Here is a 27198-nt window from a genome sequence, read left to right as displayed (position 1 = left end):
TGGGAAGTTAACAGTGTTCCATGCACCTTAGGTGTATAGTAGCCATGCTGGCCACATGGCCACGGAAATTGCTGAATCCCTCATCCAAGAAGCGGAGATGAGCACCGTGCCCTAGAGTCAGACACGACTAGACAATGAAACCTTTAAGTTTTATTGCAATAGTAATTTTGGCTAATGTTATCTTTCTTGATTGCCTGTATGCAATATATTGCACATTTGCTAAGAGCTTTTATTTCTCCTCTAACCATCAGAGAACCAACATTCAATTGTCTGCTAAAGATATTATAATACTGTGGGTTGGGGAGGGGGTGTCTGTAAGGTATAGACCAGGGGTAGGTAACCTCGGCTCTTTTATGACTCATGGACTTCAACTTCAACTTCAAGTCCATGAGTCATAAAAGAGCCGAGGTTGCCTACCCTGGTCTAGACACAAAGTTCTTGGGAAGATCAACCTAGCAACTGAAAACCTAAGCTGAGCTTATGTCATGCACAGCTGACATATTTAAAATATTACATCAGAGAAAGAATCTGGGGAAAAAAGGAAGGAGAAAAATGTAGGTCACTGAGAAAATTCTGTGGAGTAATGGAAGATATTTTGGGGCCCTCTACCAATGCTGTTGGTAGAGAGGTCATTTCAGAAGCACTGTGTGGGGAAGAAAATAAAAGATTTCATCTGGCAACGAGGACGAATGTTGTTGTTTTAACAGAAATTTCTATTTTATTTCCACTGAAGAAAGAATATAAATATATATACAAAGGCCACTATTGCTATGTCTGCCTCTTGTCAAGCTAGGAATTTTGTTGCATCCCAAACTGATTATAATCCCTCCTGTTCCTAAGATCTTGCTTCTTAATACTACACCCACTTTGGGGACAAGGGAATGGTGCTGCTGAAGCTGTGATGACAATCTCAATACAAACACAGATTTTCCCACCACCACCCCTGAGAGTGTATACTTATGGCATGGGTTGGGTGTGTACATCTCAGTGCTTTAGAAAACGATAGATGTATCCCAAAACATCCTTTTGAATGCCACTCCTTTGATGGACAAGTTGGACTCTGTTTGAGATTTGAGCAGGTATCAGAATCAGCCAGGATGTAGTGGAGCTGGTGGCCTCTTTCCGATGCTATAATTTCCATCTTCTTAAAGCCAGGGTGGTGCTGCATCCATAACACACGGTTGTTACAAAGGAAAAAATCTGCAGCGGAAGAGGAGGCATGGAAGAAGAAATTAAAAACGGAAATGTGTTATCAAAGTTTGGTGGCTGTGCTGGTCTTTAACATTTTGTTCCCTAGGTTGTTATTTTCACACAACAAGCATTGCATATTGCACTTCTCAAAGCATTTAGCGTTTCATGAGCTTAAGGTCAGCATTGGGCTTACTTCATAGGAGCATGCACACACACATGGGTGATGTGTAATCTTTTGTTGCACAGTGGGCAAAAACCACAGCACTGGGTATCTATCTACTTATTTTGGAACCCTGAAGACCATGAATACTTAAGAGAGAGTGCAATGCAGTGGTTGCCAGCATCAACTTCCCATCGTCCTGTGCGCTCCCATAGGGACGGCATCCTTAGGGTGCCGCCGGTCAGGGAGTGCCGGCGGGTGATCCCCAGAGGGAGGGCGTTCTCTGTGGGTGCACCTGCCCTTTGGAATGATCTGCCTGTAGAACTCCGGACCGCCCCCGACCTTCGTTCGTTTCGCCGGGACCTGAAAACCTGGCTCTTCGATCTATCTGGCCTCTGACTGAGGGGTTTTAACTTTTTAAACTTTGTTTTAATTGGTTGGGCTATTAATTAATCTAATTCATTTTAATTCTATTTCTTTTTAAGTTTTATATTGTCTTTTAAATTTGCCCTGTAAACCGCCCTGAGTCCTTCGGGAATAGGGCGGTATAGAAAACTAAATAAATAAATAAATAAATAAATAAATAAATCCCCAATCTTTGGGTGCTGATGAAGAGAAAGTGGAGAACAGGCTGTAGGCACTTTTGCAAAATGGCAGCCTAGAAGAGAAGGCCTTCTCCATGGCACCACCTAGCCCAGGGCTGGGGAACCTTGGCTCTTTTATGACTTGTGGACTTCAACTCCCAGAATTCCTGAGCCAGCCAGTGGGTAGGTAATGGGTAGCATGGAAGAATGGCTCACCATCCAGATTGGGATCCAGAATTTTGGTGCTGCCTGGATTAAAAAAAGCTCCACCCTCTTCATTAGCTGGAGAGTTTGTCTCTTACAAGGGAACTGAGTGTGGGTGTGTCACGAAGGGAGTCAAGCCAGGAAGGCAGTAGAGATGCCTCCACCCCAAAAGTAAACAGTCTTCAGGGAGGAAAAGAAAACTTCAATTCTTGGAGCTGCAAGACGGAATGAGAGGCAGAGCTGAGAGCAGGGGAAGAAGAAAGCCTGACCACAGTCTGCAAACTCAAGCAAGCCCATTGCATGTAACAGAATTCCAAAAAGCAGCTCCAGAAACAAGAGGACCGTGAGTGCTGACAGAGAGAGAAGTCATTTGCCAGCCTACAGAGGAGTGAAAAGGGTTTTCCCCATGCAGATAGACTGAGAATGGGTTACAGGAGCAGAAGACCCATCAAATGACTATCCTAATTCAGACGGTCATTCGAGGATTACCTGTAGTTAGATTTGGCTGATCACAGAACACCCCCTGAGTGATACTCACCGCAGCTGCTATGCTTAAATTATATTCATGGCTATCTAGAAGTGCTCCAGGGGTGGTGATGTTGGAGGCGAGATTGGTGGGCTTAAGGAGGTGACTGTGCAAAGACGTTGTTGCAGTTTGCAGTAAGAAGGTCCCAAAGTAGAAGACAAAGACGGCTGCGTGGTAAAGGAAATCCTAGGGGAGCAAAAATGCGAAAGTAAAAACTGAGAAGGTCGAATATTTGCAGTCATCAAATGATTTGCTGTGCAAAATAGATTATGTCCCATGTGATCGCAATATCCTTACATGTATAAAAGTTAGAATTAATTTGCGGGATATATATATATATATTTAGCCTCGGGGCTGGGATTACAACCCAATACCCAGGAGTCTGTCATTCCTGTGGTCCTGCCATGCAACTAATAACCAGGAATGATCCTGCTTAGCTTTGGAGGCCAAAGGTGGGCAGAAGCAGTGACCCGCTGAGACATATTTTTACTAAAAAGAACGCATGATGTAATATTGTCACTCTTGGACTGATCCTCCTCTTCTCCCTTCTGCCTGCAAGCTCCCAAAACTGAATCAAGAAAACGTGACAAGCTGTTGAGGCCAAGCTGAGAGCAGATGCAACTTTTTAAATAACAAGAGCTCCTTAAGTCTACCCATCTAATTTCTAGTCCTGTGTGTGAGTGTGTTTGTTAGTCTTAACTCTTGGAGAGGGCAGGGTTTTTTGGGCAACATTTTCAGAAGAGGCACACTACCGTATTTCCTCCTTCCTCTTCCGAAGGCCAAGAGAAAGTGACTGACTCAAAGTCACTCAGCTGACTTTGTTTCTAAAGCAGGACTAGAGCTAGTTTGGTCTAAAAAGTTATGGTGCCAGGCGAGAAACCAGGAGATGGTGAGTTCTAGTCCTATTTTAGGCATGAAACCCTGGCTGGGTGACTTTGGGCCAATCATCAGGAGACTGTGAGTTCTAGTCTCACCTCTCTCAGCCCAAACCACTTCACAGGGTTGGTGTTGTGGGGAAAATGGGAGGAGGGAGGAGAATTAGTTATGTTCATCACCTTGAGTTATTTATAAAAATAATAAAGGTGTGATATAAATAAATAGATCAATCAAGGACTTCATTTAAGTGGTGAGTTCTCCCTATTTTGAATGGCAGGATAGGACCCTATCCATAAAAAGCAGCCAACCAACCAATCAATAAATAAAAATCAATAAAAATATTTATATAATTTATAGAACCATATATAAATAAATACATTTTATTGGTTTAATTGTCCATCTCACAATAGAGACTTTCGGCAGGGAACAGAGGATTAAAACCCCAAATCTGAGAAATAATATAGAAAATACTAATCCAAAACAATAACAATAAAACATATTCTGGAGTCTAAAAACATTCCATTTTCAATCAGACTGAATAAATAAATAAATAAATAAATAAATAAATAAATAAATAAATAAATAAATAAATAAATAAATAAATAATTTTATTTGTATACCGCCCTTCTCCCGAAGGACTCAGGGCGGTGAACAGGGCAAACATATAAAAATACAAAATACAAGAATTAAAAAGGAATTAAACAAAATGCCCAAGTTAACAATAGATTAAAATGCATTTAAAACAACAATAAAAACCAAACCCATCCCCCATCAGGCCAGGCCGGCTTGTTCAAACAAATGAGTCTTCAGATCGTGCCGGAAGGAGCGAAGGTCGGGCGCCATCTGGAGCTCAACCGGCAAATGGTTCCACAATTCCGGCATGCCCACAGAGAAGGACCTCCCCCTGGGGGCCACCAGGCGACATTCTCTGACCGGTGGCACCCTGAGGAGGCCCTCTCTGTGGGAATGCACAGGGCGGAGGGAAGTTGACGCCGGCAGCAGGTGTTCCCTAAGGTACTCCGGACCGATGCCATGTAGGGCCTTGAAAACCATAACCAGAACCTTGAATCTTACCCGGAAGACAACTGGTAGCCAATGCAGCTCACGGAGCAGAGGTGTAACATGGGAGTATCGGGAGACTCCCAACACAACTCTTGCGGCTGCATAAGTCCATAAGTCTTAAAGTTGCCAAGGTTGAGGGCCCTTGGCCTAATGCACAGTGCTTGGAGGAACAGGACTACAGTGGAAGCACAATCTTCTCTGACCTTCATTGATCCATGTATGTGCATATACCGTGTTTCCCTGAAATTAAGACCCGGTCTTATATTTTTTTTTGCCTCCAAAAGAGGCACTAGGTCTTAATTTGGAGAATGTTTTACCTTAGGACCACTGCAGCCAGGCCTCCCATACCCCAACACCTGTGGCACCGCTACTTGACTTCTTCTGCGGCCACATGCCATGTGGCGCATTGCGTTGTTGCCGCTCCTCCCATCAGGACACCGCATGGTGCTTTGTGCCATTTCTGCTGCTTGTGGCAGGACGCTGTGTGGCTCTTTGGGCTGTTTCTGCAGTGGAAATGGCCCAAAGTGCCACGTGGCCTCCTGCCATGAGCGACAGAAGCGTCCTGAAGCGCGTGAGCAATGGAAGCATCCCAAAGCACTGCGCAAGCAGTGGAAGCGTCCCAAAGCACTGCATAAGCAGTGGAAGCATCCCAAAGAGCCATGCAGTGTCCTGCTGGCAGGAGCGGCAATGGTGCAGTGCGCCACATGTCATCCGGCCACAAGTGGCGGCAAGCGGCCGCAGAAGTCAAGTAGCAGCACTACAGTTGTTGGGGTGTTGAGGCCTGGCTGTGGTGATCCTACTGGTAAGGTAAGCAGGTATGGGGCATGTGGGGCAGCTTCACCCCCCCACCCCCACCCTAGCTTGATTTTTAGGGGTGCACCTCACCCCAAAACTAGGGCTTAGTTTTGGAGTAGGGATTATATTAGGCCCACCCCCCAAAATTAAGCTAGGGCTTACTATCTGGCTGGGTCTAACTTTTGGGGAAACATGTTAAGTAGCAACAGAAGAGAATATTTGTAGCTCAGGGTTGAACTCGGGGATCCTTGGTGCTCTCTGAACTTGGTTGTTTTCTTGCAGACATTTCATTACCCAACTAGGTAACATCATCAGTGCTAACAGGGAGTGCTGGGCTTGCTTATACATATATACTTGCCTGGTCAGTGGTGGTGGAATGTTCTTGGTGGTTCCTTACAAATGCACATAAGTATGTATGTGCATACTCCCAAATGAATGGCAATGTGTTGCATCATCTTTGCAATGAACTAACTTCCATATACAGTAAGTACTATTTGAACAAATTCTGCTGCAGGACTTTTTAAAATTTAGGCCTATAAAACTCCTTGGACCTGTATACTTAGAATTCCCCAAAGCCCTTAGTAAGGAACTTTGTCTTCTCTTGAATAAACTTATCATCATATCCATTCATTGACTGCTAACTGGTTTAAAAAACAGAAAACAAAGATGGGGGGAAAATAGAGTTTTTCTCAACAAGGGGGAAATTAAATGGCCCACAACCTATTGATTTTTCCAGGAAGCAATCATAATGTGCTTATGCCAGAGAACATTAGTAAAACTAATGGCCAGTCTCCTTCAGAGGTTTACTGTTCTCCTGTAAATGCCTGAGGATGGTTGTGAACTTATAATCAAATTGTATCTCTCAAGGCAATTCCAGTCACATCGCTGAACACAACGCTATTAACAAACCATACAGCAGGCAGCATGATTTATATGAAGCCCAGGAAGAAGGAGAAACATTCATTCAATTTTAATACAATTAATACTATTAATTTGCATTTTCTCCTTTTCCTAGGTGAATAACAGAATAACAGAGTTGAGAGGGACCCTGGAGGTCTTCTAGTCTAACCCCCCTGTTCTTTCATCAAACCTGGTCATCCATGAGTTGAATTTGCAGATCAGAGTATCCTTTGTACATAATTATGTACAAGAATGTATTACAACACAGAAAAGTGATACTAAAATTTTATATTTACAGAACAGGGGAGAAGATTATGTCAGGAGCAAACTTGTGTCAGACAGGGATTTTCAGGTGGATTTTTTTAAAAAAAAACCCAACCAAAAACAAAAAAAAACCATCCTTGAAATACTCATGGCACAGCAGAGCTGACATTTTAAGTTTCAGTGTTCACTTTAATAATCAGCAATGATCTTTCCTTGTTTACTGTGCAAACAAAGACAGAATTTGCAACTTTCCAGAACAAAAGTACCCTTACAATCCTTCCACTTAGTCCCCAAAAGAATAAATGAAAATGTTGGAAGATTCTGTTTTATTAGACATAAATGGTAGCAGAGGCTTATTATATAGCCATATAGAGCAAAAAATAAAGTGTACAGTGTATAGTCACCAAGCGCCTTGCTGCTTAATGGTTTCAACTGTCATAGGAAATTTTCCTCAGAACATAAAGGAACCATAGATTACAACCATAGATGCAAACTAAATACTGACTGAATAATTTTGTAGTTGTTGCAATACAAAATATACTCTTAGCACGTATTCCAAAAAGAAAAAAGAAAACCAAAATCTACCACAATGCCATTATAAAAGAACAGACAAGTAAATCATCATGAACTTCCATCTTTACAAGTTAAAATGCATGTAAAAAGGTAAAGGTAAAGGTTCCCCCACACATGCATGCTAGTCGTTTCCAACTCTAGGGGCCGGTGCTCATCTCTGTTTCAAAGCCGAAGAGCCAGCGCTTGTCCGAGGACATCTCCGTGGTCATGTGGCCGGCATGACTAGGTGCCAAAGGCGCACGGAACGCTGTTACCTTCCCACCATAGTGGTCCCTATTTTTCTACTTGCATTTTTACGTGCTTTCGAACTGCTAGGTTGGCAGAAGCTGGGACGAGTAACAGGCGCTCACTCTGTTACGCGGCACTTGGGATTCGACCTGCCAAACTGCCGACCTTCTGATCGACAAGCTCAGCGTCCTAACCCACTGAGCCACCGCGTCCCAAAATGCACGTACAAACATTAAAAAATAACATATCACTAAGCTACAATTACATCAATGGAACTGTTCATCCTTTGGCTTTATAGCACAGTTAATTCTTTTGGATTTGGGCCTGTATATTCAGCAATTCCTCAAGTAGCTCCTTGCAACTTCCATTCTTAAAAGCAGTCTCAGCTCCCTCCTGTACGTCCTGTGGTCTCCCGACACTCACAAATGCAGTATAATTCAAGACCACCTTAACTTCAGATAAAATGTACATGAGGAACATGCATGAATAAGCCATTCTTTCATCAACTAGGTAGATTATTTTTTTTTTCATTTTTGCAATACTTAGCAGCAACACCTTGGGCAGTGACAACTGATTTCTAGCAATGGGTTTTCTAAAGTAAATTTAAAAAAAACATGATATGGACAAATCCACTGCTGGAAATGCCTTTGACTTATTTGCACTTTTTAACTTGCAGCTTTTTTGGGGGGGGGGGCATGCTTACCAAACGGTTCCAGTCGATGGCAATTCTCTCTCGATAACTGAAGAGGAAGACCGCAAGGAAGGAGAGGGAAGTGAAACAGGCTGTCACAGATACAAACATCACCCAGCCTTGCAGCAGGGGCAACGGAACTTTTGTAGCAGCCACTAGTATCCATACAAGTGCTCCAAAAAGCTGTAAAATACAACATATAAAGAAACGTAAGGAAGCATACACAAGCGCATGCCTGATACGACCCTATTCCTTTTTGTGACAAAATTATAGAGGGGAAAAATGCTAAGCAGAAAAAAAAGTCGAAAGGTAGAAAAAAAAGGAATATAGTACAGTTTAACGCACTGATACAATTCAGTATAACTATCCACATCTGCAGCATATTCTTGATTTCATCATGCGCATGTAACTCTTCATACATTTTTGTCTTTTGTTCTTTAAATTTCTCGTCTCTCTGTTTTTCAGGGACTTACCAATTTTAACCAGCCATGACTTTCTCCCCTGTCCCCTTCCTCTCCATTCATTCATAATGAAGCACTTTTTTAAATTAAGGCTGAAATACATAAGACTCTGTGGACACAGCACTATTCAGATTACATTAAGTATGAAGTTACTTATTGGACCAATTTGGCTTCATAAAAAGCTGGATTCTTTTCTACTGCAATCACCACCAGGAGACCTGGCTGTAAACTTAGCCTTATATAAGGTAAAGGTAAAGGTTCCCCCACACACGCGTGCTAGTCATTTCTGACTCTAGGGGCCGGTGCTCATCTCCGTTAAAAAGCCGAAGAGCCAGCGCTTGTCCGAGGACGTCTCCGTGGTCATGTGGCCGGCATGACTAGACGCCAAAGGCGCACGGAACGCTGTTACCTTCCCACCGTAGTGGTCCCTATTTTTCTACCTGCCTTTTTACGTGCTTTCGAACTGCTAGGTTGGCAGAACCTGGGACGAGTAACAGGCGCTCACTCTGTTATGCGGCACTCGGGATTCGACCCGCCAAACTGCCAACCTTCTGATCGACAAGCTCAGCATCCTAACCCACTGAGCCACCGCGTCCCTTCTATTTTTTATTATTATTATTATTATTATTATTATTATTATTATTATTATTATTATTATTATTATTTTGCTTTTCCTGCACGAGTCCCTTTTATTTATCTCTTGACTTCCTTTCTTCGGTCTATGACCATAAATTAGAGTGCTTCTTTAATTTTCAAACTGGGCCAGGACTCTGTATTATCAAGGTTAATGATAATAATAATTTATTAACTTTATATGCTACCCAATGCTCATGTCTCACATTATAAGAATTTGGTGTCTCTCCGGTAAACTTAATAAGAGTGCTCCAGATTTTTGAATGCCTGAATAGGATATGCACTATTTACTACCCCCACAAAAAAAATGTGGAAATTTAAAATGCTACCGTTTGCCAGAATGCCTTCAGCAATTTATCTTCTTTTCAGAGTGTTGAGTTCATCTGGTAAAGGTGTAGGGTCTCTTGCTTGAGCAGGGGGTTAGACTAGAACAGTGGCCCCCAACCTTTTGGCACCAGGGACCCCACGGAGAAAGGATTTTCCGCAGAACGGAGGGGTATGGTTTTGCGTGCTGCCTGCATCCTGCGGATGGGGCTTCTTGTCTTGTTTGTGCGGCCTGGTTGCTGGCATGCCACGGACTGGTGCTGGTCCATGGACCAGGGGACCCCTGGACTAAAAGACCTCCAAGGTCCCTTCCAACTCTGTCATTCTATCTTGTTCTATGTTGTAAAATCTGATCATACTGACTTGGCATTATGGGAGTTGAAGTTCTATAAATCAGGAGGACACTAGATTGTGGAGTGTTGTGACAGAAATAAAGCAGCTCTAAATCGTTGGGTTGTTACCGGTCGGTTCTTTTAATATAACACAAATGATCCTATTGAGCAGGGCAGTGTTGAATATACATGTAGTCCTTGTTTAGTGACCTCAATTAGGACCAGAGCTCAATCATTAAGTGAAGCAGTTGTTAAGTGAAAACACAACTGGGCTTACAATTTTATTTCAGCTTTTCTTTGCTCTATAAACGTGTGAAGGTCACAACTGCAAGGACTGGTTGCAAAGCTATTTTTTAATCACTGTTATAATTATGAAGAGTTATCTGAGACAGTCACTAAACAAGGACTACTTGTATGTTTTTTGGTAAATATATGCAGCGTGCCCCCCCTCTCCCAAAAGAACTCCTCTAAACCAAACACTACTCAGAAAGTAATTATATACGCATAATGTCCAGGATTGATGTATCTTAAATTGCAGAATGATTGCAAGTGAGTCTGTGGTAAAACTCATCCTGTCACTTGTTTAGGAAATCAATGGGATTCTTTTTTTAAAAAAACAAGATGTTAAAACAATTTGAAAAAACACATTTTAAAACAAAACAGCATTGCTATTAGGCAAAAGGTTCTTCTTTACCCTGTCATGGAGAAATTAATCTGATATACTTCATCATTTTATCCCCATGGGAGAATGTCCTCCCTTGCTTTAAGCTGCAATGTGATATCCACTTATCTGGGAATAAAATTCTCCTGGACATAATGGGACTATTTTAGACTTGCACAGGAACGTAGTATGATTCTTATATTATTCAGGTACTTGAGACACAGCTGATACTTCTTCCAGGTCCCAAAGCACGTTTCATTTACAGAACCATCTGGATCAATCTACTTGTGCTTCTTTAAAAACCTAGTGTCTGATTTGGGAGTGCACTATCCCAAAATAGGGAAACACTACAAAATTGGTCTAATTGTCTCAACAAAAAACACACACGAGAAAAGCATATGAGTACGTTGTGTGCTTGTCATAAATTCCATCTAAGGTCATTTCCTGCATGGGGGAGGACTGCCAATATGCCTGTCAACATCACATAAGGAATAGCTTGGTCAAAGTTTGGAATCAGTATTTAGGATAATCTGGTTTTTTAGATGATTAAGACTGCAACATATTCAGGTGGTCCTTGACTTACAACAGTTCATTTAGTGACTGTTTGAAGTTTCAATGGAAAAAAGTGACTTATGACCGTTTTTCACACTTAACAATGTTGCAGCATCCCCCATGGTCAGGTGATCAAAATTTAGACACTAGGCAACTGAATCATATTTATGACGGTGGCAGTGTCCTGGGATCATGTGATCACCTTTTGTGACCTTCTGACAAGCAAAGAAAATGGGGAAGCCAGATTCACTTTGCAACCATGTTACTAACAACTGCTGTGAGTCACTTAACAACTGGGACAAGAAAGGTCATAAAACAGGGCAAAAGTCACTTAATAACTCTTTCGCTTAACAGCGGAAATTTTGGGCTCAATTGCAGTCATACATTGAGGACTACCTGTATCACTTTTCAAGGAAGTAAATCCCACTGCATCCAATGGGATTTATTTTTAAGCACATATGCATACATTATATTGCAACTGATACCAAATCAGAATTGTGGGAAGCAGTTAATGAGAAAACAGTATATTCTGAAACTATAAGCAGAAGACCAAGGAGAGGCAATGAAATACCGTGTTTCCCAGAAAATAAGACTGGGTCTTTTTTTTGCCTCCAAAAGAGGTACCAGGTTTATATTTTCGGGGTAGGCCTTACCTCACCTCTGGCACCGACAGCCCCACCCAGCCGGTCCACTTCTTCTGGGGCTGAAGTTCTACAGCTACATTCAGGTCTGCATTTTGCAGTCAGGCCTTTCTGGAAGGCCTATGCATCTGAGAACTGAGCAATGGATTCAATCCATACCTTGGTGCTCAGCTGCTGAGGTCTTGCAGAAGCGAACTATGGATTTAACCAATAGCTTGGTTATTGGCTGCATGCCTGTGACTGAGAAATGCAGGCCTGGCTGCAGAACAGGCCTCAGAAGAAGTGGGCTGGCAAGGAGAGGACTAGCTGTAAGGTACGTGGGTGTGGGCCAGGTGAGGAAGTTCCACACCCCCACCCCAGCTTGATTTTTAGGTTTGTGCCTTGCCCCCAAACTAGGGCTTATTTGGGGGGTAGGGCTATTAGGCCCACCCCCAAAAATCAAGTTAGGGTTTATTTTTGGGGTAGGCCTTACTTTTGGGGAAACACGGTAATGTATAATCAACATCTCAGCTTCTAGTAACTTCATGATTAGCCAGTTCAGCCAGTCTTCCTGACAACAAAATGGAAACGGTTTGCCATTAACCGTTTGGCTTCCCCAATGACTTGTCAGAAGGTTGCAAAACATGAACGTAGGACGCTGCAATCATCATTAATATGAATTGGTTACCAAGCGGCTGAATTTTGATCATATGACCATGGGGATGCTGCAACATTCGTAAGTGTGAAATAAATTACTTTTTTTCAGTGCCACTGTAACTTTGCATGGTCACTAAATGAATGGTTGTTGTCAGACAATGATTACCTGTATCTTGGTCTGATCTCACATTGCTTTTTCAAGAGCAATCAAGTCTGGCTACATGTTGCCAACTAGCTGGGCCATAAAAATAAAAACAGGTTAAAATGAAATGACAAAACAGAAGCACAGTTGCTGCTGCTTCTTCTCCGCCACAGAACCTGGTGTCGCTCAACAACACAAATCCTTTCAACTTGAAATAACTCTCCACAGCCCTTGATATAAAGATTTATGTTAGCTAAAATAAGCATGTTTGGAGACTAAAGAGTTCAAATAAGCCACATATTCCAGGTCTCATTGTATTCAATGGAGTGTCTTCCTGATGATGTTTGCCCGAGTATGGGGATGGCCCTTTTGATGGGAAAACAACAAGTTTTTATGGAATTAGAAATTATGTTCCAGCATAGATATCATACGGAGATGAATCCAGCTTCGATATCTGACATTTACACATAACAGATCTAACAGTGATCTTTTGATCAGAGGTCTGAAGGCAATGACTGAAAGTAATCAATCTCATCTCTCTTGGTGCATACAATAGAGCAGGGGTCTTCAAACTTGGCAACTTTAACTCCCAGAATTCCTCAGCCAGAGTGCCTGGCTGAAGAATTCTGGGAGTTGAAGTCCACAAGTCTTAAAGTTGCCAAGTTTGAAGACCCCTGTAATAGAGAAATAGGGAAATACTTTGGAGGGCTACATCAAAACCGAAGAGTGTTGCTGGTTTTTTTAATACACCTACGCCTCTGTGTCCACGTAATGATTCATATTCCTGTTGCCAAGACGACATAAGTAGGATTTCAGTTCTAACGCCAATTGCTACTGCAAGCCCGAGAACTTATTTTCGGTTGATTCAGCCACAGGGACGTGTCTTTCGTATTGCCCAGCTACGGCGGTACAACTGTGTTAGGGCACATTGCCTGCGCTACTGCAATGCTGCCAAATCACATGCATAACATCCCAACACTATGGAGCTATTCACTAGAAACAAGTTCAGGCATTTGAAACAAACAAACAAGCAAAAAAAAAAAAAGGCTCTGCTGTCAAATCACAACAGCTCTTAGTTCCCTTTCTAGATAATGAAAAGCTTCCGAGGAGGCTGTAAGTATACTTGGTTGAACATACTTACAATCTCTAGTAGATGTGAGAAGCCTGATCATGCAAGACTAAGACTAAGATTAAACTAAGGAGAAATTTCCTGACGGTAAGAAGTTGTGGGTACTCCATCGTTGGAGTCATTAAAGCAGAGATTGGACAGCCATTTGTGTGGGAAGGTATAAGGTCTCCTGCTTGACTAGGGCGTTGGATGTTAGAGGACCTTCAAGGTCCCTTCCAACTCTCTTATTCTGTTAATTAATCTGTGGAACATTTTGCCTCCAGAACCCGTGGATGCTCCAACACTGGAGGTTTTTAAGAAGAGACTAGACAACCACTTGTCTGAAACGGTATAGGTTTCCTGCCTGAGTAGGGGGTTGGAGGTCCTTTCCAATTCTGTTATTCTGTTACGGCTGTGTTCCCATAGAAGGCGTTAAACTTGTTGAATTGAATGGGAAAGCCATGGAAATATCTGAACATGCCCTGCATTATTTTCTTTTTAATGCTCGAAGAGGACTTGGTGAGCCCTGATTTATTGGGATTATGGAGGAACTGTAGTTGAAGCAGCAGAATAGAAGGGACAGTAACAGATTTAACAGAATAACAGAGTTGGAAGGGACCTTGGAGATCTTCTAGTCCAACTCCTTGCTAAAGCAAGGAACGCTATACCAGTGGTGCCCAATCCCCGGTCCGTGGGCCGGTACCGGGCCATGGCATGCCAGTAACCGGTCCGCACAAACAAGCAAAGCCCCATCCGTTGGATGTAGGCACATACTCTCTGGTCTGCGGAAATACTTTTCTCCACAGAACCAGTCCCTGGTGTCCAAAAGGCTGGGGACCTTTGCCCTATACCATTTCTGACAAGTGGTTTTCTGGTCTTGCCTCCAATGATGGAAAACCTATTTCTGAAGGCAACCTATTCCACTGGTTGATTGTTCTCACTGCCAGGAAATTTCCCCTTAGTTCTAGGTTGGATCTCTCCTTGATTATTTTCCATCGTTTCTTGTCTTGCAGTGCTTTGTAAAAAAGATCGATTCCCTTCTATTTTGTGGCAGCCCCTCAAATATTGGGACATTGCTATCATGTCAGCCCTGGTCCTTCTTTTCACTAGACTAGTCATACCCAATATAGTAGAAAGATTAAATATAGAAGTTCCAAAGAAACCACTCTAAGGTGGACCTTGGGGTAGCAGAAACCACTTTCAACTGCAGTCCCACTACACATGTGTGTTAGGACACTCACATATCTCCTACTTGGTAGGACCTAGGCAACATAAGTCTCTAGATTAGAAATTGAAGGTTGCGTAGAATACACTAAGCATGCTTTATACACAATAGGATGGTTGTTGCATTTGTGGCATCATGGTCAAAACTCCTTCCTGTAATAGCCTGACTCCCAGGATCTATTAGACACAGATCACAATGTATGACAACTGCAGGAACACACATCCGGCATGAAATAAGACTGAAAGTGAGAATGATCAGCCAGAAGAATAAGAGGAAAATAGACATAATGAAAGAGGATGTGGAAGCTGCTTGGAACGGGGAGAGCAGATTTCTCATCCTAATGAGAAGTACAAAAAAGGATTTTTGGTGGGATGACGATGTGAAAGAAACTGCAGATGAGATAAAAATGCATGGAGGAAAATAATTACCGCAAAATAAGAGGCAGAGAAAATACAGAACCATTTTGACAGAAATGAAATACTTTGGAAGCGGGTGAAGGAAGGAACATTTAATTGGACTTAAAGATAAAATTGATGAAAAGACTTGAAGTGTTATAGATGTACGTGGATTTTCTAAGGACATTTTTTAGAGATTTGTGTAAAACGATAATAATCTATGCAACTGGGGATGGAAACCCACTTGCATATTAGAGCCCCAGGGGAAAAAAGATGAAGTCGTCAATGGGGTAACAATGTTGTGAGTTATGCAAAGTTTTGTGCAAATATGAAGTTAAAGATTGGTTGCCAAATGTGTGAGAATAAATGAAGTAGGATACAAGGAAAGTGTCCATGAATTTTCATTCTAACTCCATCTTCTTCAGAACTTCGACAAAGGGAACAGGTCTTTCAACTCCAGTTCTGTATTAAAAAAATATCTATGCTGGTGTTTCTTTACCTTGGCAAATTTTCAGACTTGAGAACTCCCAGAATTCCCCAGCCAGGATGGTTAGAGTCTCCACATCTTAAGTTGCTAAGGACGAGAAATACTTATTGATGCCAAAATAGGAGGCTAGCCTTATGCAAATGAGGGCAGAGGTAAAGCCTCTTTAAAAAGTTTTAAAGAAATGATGATTTAGCAAGTATAAATGTCCCACTGGTTGAATTTAACTCTTTCAAAGAACGATTAATGAGGCAGGAGTCATGTTGTGGTTTCGTATCGGCTATCTGGAATTTAAGAAGTCCTGTCCAGCGTCTATCCAGATAGTCTCTTGTCTTACATGATCATAGAAGCAAATTTTTTTGCCCTTCAACTTAAATTTGGTCCTATTTACTCACCTGAAGGAGGAAATTGACTTTATGATTCCTGGGAGAATCACTGCAATGCATTGCACTTAATGCACTGATTCTGAAACATTTCTAGATACCACCAGCAATTAGTGCAGGTTCGCATCCCACCAGGCTCAAAGTTGACTCAGCCTTCCATCCTTCCGAGGTAGGTAAAATGAGGACCCAGATTGTTGGGGGCAATTAAGCTGACTTTGTAATAATGCCGCTTGGGGTGTGTGTGAAAGCCCTAATAAGCAGGCATATACATAGAATGAAGGCTACTGCTAAGTTTGTAAGCCGCCCTGAGTCTTCGGAGAAGGGCGGGATATAAATGGAATTAAAATAAAATAAAATAAAAATAAATTTCCTACTGTATTCAAAAAGAATAATTCCACAAAGAATTTGTTATGTAGAAGAAGATACACATATCACAGATGTCACTGGGTATGTAAATGTTAGTAAGCTGCCTAGAGTCACCACTAGACAAGATGGGTGGCAGATAAAACAGAGAGAGAGGGAGGGAGGGAGGGAGGGAGGGAGGGAGGGAGGGAGGGAGGAGAGAGAGAGAGAGAGAGAGAGAGAGAGAGAGAGAGAGAGAGAGAGAGAGAGAGAGAGACAGAAGTCACTTAATTTCATTTTATCATGCCAATTCACAGTCTTTGTGTCTAAGATATTAAAACATTGTAGCATCCCAATCAACATATGGATTATATGGATATTGTATAAATAACTGAACTAAGGACTGAGATCACACACTGCAAGAAACCTGAACTGGTTTTGCTTCGTTTTGGCTTATATGTGACTCCAGCTATTTCAATGCAATCTGTTAAAAAAAAAATCAGCCACCAAAATCCATACTAAGCGTGGCTTCTTGAATTTTCCCCAAACCTTTTATGAGAAGTGGCCACAGACAATTATTGTATCTTCTACATAACAAAGCAATATGTTACATCTCTCTCTCTCTCTCTCTCTGGGTGTGTTTTCCTGTTCTCCGATAGTGTTACTACTGTACGGGCATGCATGGGTGTGTTGGGAAGCATGAATCAGATTATATAAGCACGCATGTTCTAAAACATGCGAACCAGGAAGGCAGTGGGAGGTAGGCTGAGAATAGAGAAGTCATCAATATTAGTAGCTCTTGACTTCTTTGCGGCACATTCCTCTCCTCCCAAGATCCAGGGAGTTGTTAGCTGATGTTTTGGAAGCCGCTAAAGACCTGGTTATGCTCCTAAACTCAATTGGATGTACTTCCTTCAGCTTTACAGGTAGTCCCCGACTTACGATCACCATTGCAACCAGAATTTCCAGTGCTAAGCAAGGGGTTGTTAAATGAGTTATGCCCAATTTTATGACCTTTCTTGCCATGGTTGTTAAGCAAATCACTGCAGTTGTTAATTGAATCAGGTGGCTGTTAAGCAAATCTGTTTCCCCTGCCCCCATTTGAATTTACTTATCAAAAGCTGGCTGGGAAGGATTGAAAGGGCGATCAGATGAAGATCCCACAACTGTTGTAAATCATGATGGCTACCAAGCACCCAAATTTTGACCACGTGACTATAGGGATGCTGTCATGGGCATAAGTGTGTGGATTGGTCATAAGTAATCTTTTTCAGTACTGCTAGGTTGTTTTTTTTTTGGTCTTTGTGCTTAAAACAAAAAAGCATAATTGTAAGCTGTCCAGAGTATTGGGAACGGAGTAGCCTATAAACTTTGGAAATAAAAATAAAAATAAAAATGGCCAACTACTCTTACCAGCAGGGGAAAATATCTGATTTCCTTTCATTATAGCCTCATATTCATTTTTAAAGGCTTTTTCCATCACATTGAATTCATCCCAATTCTCTTCTATTTTAGAGAGTTATTCTGCTGACAGGTGGACAAAGAAAGTGCCTACCATTTACATAATTTATTTCCATGTTTATTAGATTGGAAAAAATGAAAGAGCAAAAACACTGTTTTAAGTAGCTTCTTGTTATCCCTCTCTTCACATTAATTCCCTTCCAGAATGGCCAACTAAATGGATTAGTCCTGCAATAAAATAGCATATTTTGATAGCAAACAGACACAAAATGATAACAGCAATAATATGCTATCCATTTTGTTAAGAGCTGGCTTTGCACAATACCGTTTACCTAGTTACTGAGCTAATTCATTTTTCAGCTTTGCACAATCCTCTGTATTGTAAACTAATTAAATGGGACGGGTTTCTCCATCCAACTAAGTCATTAAAAAAATCTAACTACAGTAATCAAAACTAATCAGGTTTAGCATATCGTTTGAATATAGCAGCTAGTTTAACTCACAAATGCACTACAGGCAGTTCTCGATTTACGACCATAATTGAGCCCAAAACCTCCATTGCCAAGCAAGACGGTTGTTAAGTGAGTTTTGCCCCAATTTACGACCTTCCTTGCCCACAGTTAAGTGAATCACCTCAACTGTTAATAACACGGTTGTTAAGTGAATCTGGCTTCCTCATTGACTTTGCTTGTCAGAAAGTGGCAAAAGAGGGTCATGTGACCCTGGGAGACTGCAACCGTCATAACTACATGCCAAGTGTTTGAATTCTGATCACGGGGAATGCTGCAATGGCTGTAAGTGTGAACCAAGACCCTAAGTCACTTTGTTCAACAGTGCCGCTGTAACGTTGAATGGTCACTAGACAAAAGGTTGTAAGTCAAGCATTACCTGCATTGCAATACCCTTTCAATGGGGCTATCCTAGAAGATTGTTTTGTTTGGAAGTAAGGCTGGCCCAGATTGTGTCAGCGCAGGCAATGATGGACAGGACAGGACATCCCATTTTGCCACCACTAATTTGTGACCTGCACTGGTTACCTATCGGTTTTCAGGATGCAGTTCAAAATGCTGGTGTATCTTGTATGTAGACAAAGACTCACTGGTTTGAGCTGGGCGGGCACACAAATTAAGTGAATGAATCAATGAATGACTAAAAAGCTCCTTGTGGAATTAGACCTGTTTATTTGAAGGAGTGCCTATCTCCAATAGTTTCTGTAAGACCAGGCACACTGGGTGTGTTATACATCCTTTTAATTAAACAGTACTTTCATTTATCAGGACCTAGGAAATAGGCCTTTTTTGTCATAGTATCACCCTCTGGGACTGTGTTTTCCCAGAGATTCATATAGCTCCCACTCTGATGGATATTCTAAAGATCCTTGAAAATCTAGCTAGTTTCCCTGGATGTTGAGCCTCTATTTTTTGTAAGCTATGTATTTTCTTTTTATAATATATACAATATCCTCTTATTTTATTGTTCTTGCTTTTTAAAGGGCAAGATGCCCAGAGTCACTTGCAACCAGGTGACCTCTAAATTTAATATAATAAAATAATAATAGTTTAATGGGTTGTGTGAATCCAGCTGCTGAGCAAATTACAAATCCAAATGTGTCTTGTTTGGCCCAAAATATTTTATATATAGCCAGCTAGTTCTGATTTATTCCATAGAATAATATCTGGAAGGCCTGGGTACACAACTTTGTGGGACCAGTAGCAGCATTGTGCTAGAGGAGACTTGCAGAAATCTCTTGGGGAATTTATCAGAGTTCCTTGTTAACCAAAAAACCACCTGTTAAATAATATTGAACACTGTGGCCATGCAGAGTGATGAGACGACGTGAGTGATGAGACCAACGAACTGCTCACAGCAGTTTAGTCATGCCTTCAGGGATAGAGTAACCAAGATGATGTTTCAAGAGCCACAGTTCAATCTTATATAAGCAATGACAGGTAGAATAATATTTGGGGAAGACCTATGAGATGTTAGCCTTGTGAACGCCTATCTAGCTGCATTAATCACTCTTAATTTCCTCCACTAACTTGGTTACAGGAAAAAGCAGGTGAGAGAAACAGGACATCTTTGTTTTTCAGACCACTGGTCAACTGCAGGAAATCAAGAGGCAAGGCGGTTCAAATAGATTCAGGTTTATTGCATGCTAACACTCTCTACAAAAATCTGAACTACTAACGGTCAAAGCGAATTGGCAGTAGATAAGAGTCAAGGTGGGCTGGACTTAGGCCTCTTATGGGCACAAAGGGACTCAAGGCTGATGATGCACTTGATCCCTCCCTCAGGCTCAGACTGGTTATCTCCTACATTATCAAATAAAACACTTTTGGTGCTTTGTCTTCCCCACTGATTAATTGTCCCTTGTCAACATGTTGACAAAAGACATTGAGTCTCTCTGAAATGTCCACATGGCTGTAGAAGGCAACCCAATGATGTCATAAAGTCATGGAAAGTAATGGGACAACCTGTTCAAGGATTTTTCTGGAGGGCTTTTAATCCTCTGACCCTACTTTTAATCCTTTGAAGGCATCTTTTTCACTTTTATGACAATTTTTGGAGTATTCCTCTCCCTCCAGAATAATTAGAAGTAATTAGTAATTTTGAGTAATTTTGAAGGGGTAATTTGGCCACTCTTCTGTTGAACTGATGCAACACCATCAGCAGATGCTGGGGATGGTGTGCAGACCATGTTGGTCATCCCTGCACTAAATCATGGTATCATATAATGGGTGAGCTGGGCTTTATGACATTGCTTTAAGCTCACCTGTCAGTGAAGACAAAGTCAGTAGAGGGTCAGCAGTCCCTAAAGTGGGTTGGTGATGGGACTTTTCTCTCTGATAATTGGACTGCTAAGGGGCAGATGAGTCTTGGGACTTCTCTGTTACCTTTGCAAAACTTATCCTTAGTGTACCCTGATCCTGTCTCTGCAAAGAACAGCAGGACGAATGATATTTAGATAGGACCAGGCGGGCAGGAAGTGATTGGAGGAATAATAACAGAGTGCAATTTCAACAACAGGTGTGCTCAAGGAAGGTGTAGGAGAAATACAGAGATTAGAATATAGGAAACCATTGGCAGCTTGGTTTCTAGAAAGGGCCTTTTGGTTTATTGGCAGTGTGGGAGACTAAAATCCAGCCAATGTTCTGTCTTTAAATGCTATCCTCTCCCTGGTAACGAAATCACCCAGTCTGAGACTTGTTCACATCATAAAAAGTGTTACAGAAATTTTAGGAAGCTTTTTAAAGAGAAGTGACTGACTGACTGACTGACTTTAGGGGCACGTAATCAGATGTCATCACCACAACACCTTTTGTGCTGGTTTGGAAACAAGATGAGCTCATCTTGAAAGAAAAGGGCGTGATGCTATAGAAAAAGCTGAATAAGAAGTAGAATTGAAGAGGAGATGCTCTGTGGGTACTGTGTCTCATTTTGGCTTTTAGAGATAAATTTCCTCAGGTACAGAAGCAGGAAGAGAACTCCGCCCGAGATTCTAGAAAGCTACTTACACAAAACTGGGCTAAATTACCTGATGTCTTAATTTGCCCAAATTGAGAGGCAAATTAAATGACCCTAATTAAATGAGAGAGCAGGAAGCCTTTAATTAAGTGGATCAGGGAGAACCAGAGTGGAAGTTGAGGGTCTAATAATGGACAAATGAGTAAGAAAAGCTACACTAATGAAGTGAAATCCCACAACCATCTAAATTTCAAAAAACAAGTATATTTCCTGCGTTCACCCATCATGCCATCATGCCACCCATCATGCCACAATCAAATCAATAAACTGTGTCAGGATTTAATATTCAGGCCATATGATAAGAAAACGTTTGGGTACTCACAATATGCTAGACCCAGCCTCCATTTTATCTTTTGTTTAATCTATCAGGCAGTTCCAGAAATGCAGTTGCCACCAGGAAAATAACGGGGGAAAACCCGATATACTCTACTGTAAAGGCCTTGGTGAAAAAAAAAAATAGGCAACCCAAATAGGAGCTGAGAAAAGCTGAAGCCAGAGGTTGGGACTAAGGGACAGGCAGCTGTTTTCCTCTCCTTAGCTGACAGCTGTATGCAAGGTGCAGAATCCAACAGGTGTATGTATCTGCTTCCCAGCATCGGGCTGCAAGACCGATCTTGTGCGTAGTCAGGGTTTTGTTTTGTTTTTTTCCCAATCGCGGAAGTCCACTTTGCTCGATCTACCCAGCTACCTACCAGATCCAGTCCTTCTACCAGTCGTTTGCTTTGATTTCTCTTTAAAGGGGACTCGGCCAAAAACAAAGCAAGCAGCAAGGGCGCTCCTTGCCTCCTAGAGGCAAGAGGGGGACCCTTTCCCTCCCGCGATCCCGCTGAAAGGGATGGCCGGGGTGAGGCCAAAGCTGGCAGGGAAGCACCTGTACCACCTGTTGGCCCTCCGCCGCCCTTGGCTCTTTCCCTTCTCCCTCCTCCTCCTCCTCCTCCCGGCCCTCGGCACTCACGATCTCCAGGCAGACGAAGGCCCCCGAGTAAGTGCGCAGGATTTCCACGCCGGAGGGCAGATTCACCCGAGGCGGGGGGTAATAGGCAGTGGCGTTGGGCGGCGGAGGCATGGAGCCCCCGCCTCGAGCAGAGATCATGGTGCGGAGGGATCCGAGAGGCCGGCCGTGGCGGGAGCTCCTGACGTGGCCTCGCCAGGTAGAGGCAAAGAGTTACGCCAGGCGGAGGAAGCCGGAGCTGCAGGTGGCGGCAGGGCGGGAAGGGGGAAAGACCGGGCGCGCTGGTCCGGCGCCGCCCGCCGCCCGCCCCTTTCCCAGCTGCGGCGGGGGCGGCCTTTGCGCCCACCTTCCCGCGCCTTCCCAGTTCAGGAGTGCCGGCCTCCTCCGAAGCTGTTGTTAGCCACAACCGCAACCAGAGGGGTTAGGAACACAAACTAGTGCCCTGGGTGGCGTGAGCCGCCCGTGACTGGGTAGCCCTTTTTCCAGGCTTCGCCGCCAAATTCCTCCCCTCCCCAGCCAGGGAGAAGGTTTGTTGTTGTTGTTGTTAGTTGCGAAGTCGTGTCCGACCCATCGCGACCCTATGGACAATGTTCCTCCAGGCCTTCCTGTCCTCTACCATCTTCTGGAGTCCATTGAAGCTCACGCCTTCTGCTTCAGTGACTCCATCCAGCCACCTCATTCTCTGTCGTCCCCTTCTTCTATTGCCCTCGATCTTTCCCAGCATTAGGCTCTTCTCCAGTGAATCCTTCCTTCTCATTAGGTGGCCAAAGTATTTGAGTTTCAACTTCAGGATCTGGCCTTTTAAAGAGCAGTAAGGGTTGATCTCCTCTAGGACTGACTGGTTCGATCGCCTTGCAATCCAAGGGACTCGCAGGAGTCTTCTCCAGCACCATAGTTCAAAGGCTTCAATTCTTTGGCGCTCAGCCTTTCTTATGGTCCAGCTTTCACTGCCATACATTGCAACTGGGAAGACCATAGCCTTGCCTATACGCACTTTTGTTGACAGGGTGATGTCTCTGCTTTTTAGTGTGCTGTCTAGATTTGCCATGGCTTTCCTCCTGAGGAGCAAGCGTCTTTTAATTTCTTGGCTACTGTCCCCATCTGCAGTGATCTTGGAGCCCAGGAAAATAAAATCTGTCACTACCTCCATTTCTTCCCCATCTATTTGCCAGGAATTGAGAGGGCCGGATGCCATGATCTTGGTTTTCTTAATGTTTAGTTTCAACCCAACTTTTGCACTCTCCTCCTTCACTCGCAACAAGAGGCTCTTTAGTTCCTCTTCTAAGCGAAGGTTATCTCCGCTTAATTGCCGACAGTCGCAGCAAAGGGACTCGGCCTATTCGCACAACACGTTTGCCCGCACTTACCTGAGCGGTGCCTGACGAAACGCGTTTGAGTTAAGCTCGGGTAGACTTTTTTTTTGTGTGTGTGACTTTGCGCCTTCTTGACTCGGAGGATGCGAGTCTGGGCATTAACAGCCACGGAACTGGGCTCCTAATCTGGCTGGCTTGGCCCAATGTGGATTTGGTTAATTCAGAGTGTTGAGGGAATAGACACTATCCTGGTTAAAAAATGTCATTCTTTCCCCACAAGTTCACTTCTGGGGTTATGGTTGGCAAATTGTGCCCTATTTCTACCCAGCTAGAGAGCCACCCCCGTGCAAACTTTGTTGACCTTAAAAAGCTGAGCAACCTTGCATCTAAATAGTGGGAGACCACCAGGTGATCCTACAATTCTCAGTTAAATCTTACATTTGAAGGCAGTAATGAACTATTTCCATTTCGTGTTATGTTTCAAAAACTGGCTCTGGAATTAGCTGCAGACAAGCTCAGCTTGAAGGAGATCTTACTTTAAGCCCTATTTTTAAGCGAGAGAGAAGACTTCAACTCCAGCAACCAAAATAGCAATAGCATTTAGGCTTATATACCACCCTAATAGTGCTTTACACCATTCTCTGGGTGGTTTACAATGTAGAAGCATTATTTGCATGTTGCCCCCAACAGATTGGGACCAGACTGGACAAAAACAAGAAACTGGTTATATTCGTATGACTTTGTCAACCTAGATCCTGAATTAACTCATAGGGTTTATAGAACCCAATGAATTTACCAAAACACAATACATGAAATCCCTGAAAAAAAAGAAATATAATTAAAACTAACCAAGTTTAGCAAGTTGTATGAATGCAGCTGTTAGGCTTTGACATAACCTGACTTGGGATGTTGTATGAACACAACTGTTTGGAGGGTTGGTGATAGCTTACAAGCATCTTTAAACAACATACCATCTTTGACAATCATGGTGCAACCCAATTTTCTGAGTTTGCAACACACATGGAAACATAAGGTAATAGACAATGGTTTTGAGCCACACACTAAACTCAAATGGACTTGGCTAGTTTGTTTTTGTTTTCTGCTTTAATTATTTAGATAAATCCCACATAATAAGATGGGATTAAGGAAAAGTCAGATGTGGACAATGCAATCAACCATACTTCTAAGTAAACATAACTGGCTAAACCTGTTGAGGTTGTGATGGGCAAGGACATAATTATTAGCCACTTCTAATATCTACCTGAAACCAAAAATGATGCTTGCATACTGACTGTACTTTACAAGACTTTCATAATAAAAATTCAGTTCTGTTTCCGTATAGTATTATCGGGCATTCCCAGAATTATATTGTTTTAGATGCAAGATAAACGATCCTGTTTTCTTGCAGCTGGATCAGAATGAATGCCATCTTTACTTCTATTCTTATAAGTTGGCAATTCACACTTTGCTTCTCCGCAGTATATCCATTTACTGTATATAAATGGAGAAAAAAAATTGCTTCTTTTTGTAATCCAGGTGCTATTGAATAAAAAACACTTTTTAAAAAATAAATACTTGATAATGTAAATTCCAAGGCACGTATTGTTTATTCTTCCCATAATAGGTTGGAAGAAGCAGCATCTGGAAAAAATAGTAGATCATTTCATGCTGTATATTCTCTGTCAAGCTCTGAGTTGATTATAATAATCTTGAGATGTTGTTCAATAATAGGCTTAGATCCATATTGCAAGTTCAAGTTTGGTCTGAATCTTAGAATATATCAATTTGTACTGTGCGTAAGGCCTGAACTGTACAGCAACCCTGAGGCATGTTAAGAGTCGGAAAAGTGAAAATTAAATAGGTTATAACATTTTTGCATCATTTCCTATTATACTGCAACTAAAAATATTCAAAATTGTCCTCACCCCTATTAAGTTGCAAAAATCCTATTTAAAACTTCTTTCTTCTCCAAGCTAATCGATTAAGCAGCATTTTAACGTATCTGTTTCATTAATTCCGTATATATTTTAGAAGTAATCCTTGATTTATAATCATTCTATAGCAACTTCTTGAAGTTATGCTGATGCTAAGAAAAGTGATTTACAGTCGTAAATCAAACCTATAATTATTCCAGCATCCCCATGGTCACATGATCACAATCTGAGCTTTTGTAATCACTTATATTTACAATGGTTGCAGCATCCTGTGGTCACGTGACTGCCGTTTGCAACTTCCCAGCCAGATTCTGACAAGCAAAATCAATGGGGAAGTTGGCAGGGAAGGTTGCAAATTATGGTCCCACGATGTGTCACTTAACAACCACAGTGATTCACTTAACAACCCTGGCAAAAAGGCCATAAAATTGGGTGCACTCACATAATGCCTCACTTAACAATTGTAATACTTATATGTATATTTTCCAGTCCTAATTGTGGTCGTAAGTCAAGAATTACCTATATGTCTATCCAACGCATCAAGAAGGAAGAAAAATATGTCTGATTTTATAAAGCTTGGAGATTTTCAGCTTGGATATAGGGTTAAATGTATGATGATGATGATGATGATGATGATGATGATGATGTCTATTTCTAGATCCTATTTGGAATTCTTTATGTGATTTCAGGGGCCTCCTATAAGTCCTCTTGTTAATTGTTTTATGCACAACCTTGTAGGTGTAACTATAATGAACATCTACGACTATGCATCAGGTTTCAAGATCGTTTTTTAAAAAATTACTCATACTACTCCTGTAGCCCTAGCAGCACCACTCGTTCAGGTTCAACTACATAGTTGCAGAGCAATGTTGCAAACCATAATCACGGAATCAGTCCTTGATTATCTCAACGATCCAGGTGGTTTAACACAGCTCTGATCCTGGCCTAGGAGAGGCATTGCGTTGGAATAGCAGCTCTAGTGTCTACTGGAGAAGATTTGTGGTCTTAGCAGGGAAATATTCAGCTTTTAAAAACAGGCTAGGAGAAACTATTCCAAGGATGAAGCACCCGTGAGTAAGGCTGTCTAAGTAAAATTGGCTTGGTTGGCTTATTAGTGGCAAGAGAAGTATGGGTCAATGCCAGATGGGTTGAAAAAGTATACAATTAGGTTTACTAAATGAACTCGGGAGCTGAGATGAAATGCTCTCTATGCATCCTTGAGTTGACATATGGCATTAAATCTACCGTTCCCCCCCGCCCCCAACGCCACCCCTTGCCCTTATTTCAAGTCATCTGCAGGTATTAGATGGTGAAGCCTAACAAATTTCATCCACCTTTATCCTTCGATGGGGTTAGGCCAAGAGTGAAAATATTACTTGGATACCAGTACACTTAAGCATGACTTAAGTCTATCACATCCATGGGCTGGGAATGTGGTTAATTCAACATCAAGGGGATTTGTGGAAAATAAGAGAGAAAGAAAGAGAACAGGCTGGGAGAAAGAGAGTCCCGAAGATGCTTTACCAAAAGGCAAGCAGGCTTTCTTTGCTTTTAATCTGAAAATGTTTAGCTTCTCATCCAAGAAGCTTCTTCAGAATGCGGGCCAACCATGACCTGGATGAGAAGAGAGAGGGTGGGGG

At 42.2% G+C, this 27198-nt stretch overlaps 1 protein-coding gene across 1 annotated transcript; it reads right to left on the bottom strand.

Moving 5' to 3' along the window:
- Positions 1–410: 410 nt before the first annotated feature.
- Positions 411–22543, bottom strand: MAL2 (mal, T cell differentiation protein 2). The gene is made up of 4 exons (XM_083359834.1): positions 22315–22543; positions 8067–8237; positions 2678–2851; positions 411–1200 (listed from the first exon to the last, which is right to left on the bottom strand). Exons 1-4 carry the CDS (start codon positions 22450–22452, stop codon positions 1129–1131), a joined length of 555 nt encoding a protein of 184 aa, XP_083215960.1. The 5' UTR covers positions 22453–22543; the 3' UTR covers positions 411–1128.
- Between the last annotated feature and the right edge of the window lie 4655 nt (positions 22544–27198).

This window comes from Vipera ursinii (genome assembly GCF_947247035.1).
Source record: "Vipera ursinii genome assembly, chromosome: 3".
NCBI classification, from domain to species: domain Eukaryota; kingdom Metazoa; phylum Chordata; class Lepidosauria; order Squamata; family Viperidae; genus Vipera; species Vipera ursinii.
This window is presented reverse-complemented; position numbering and strand designations above follow the sequence as displayed.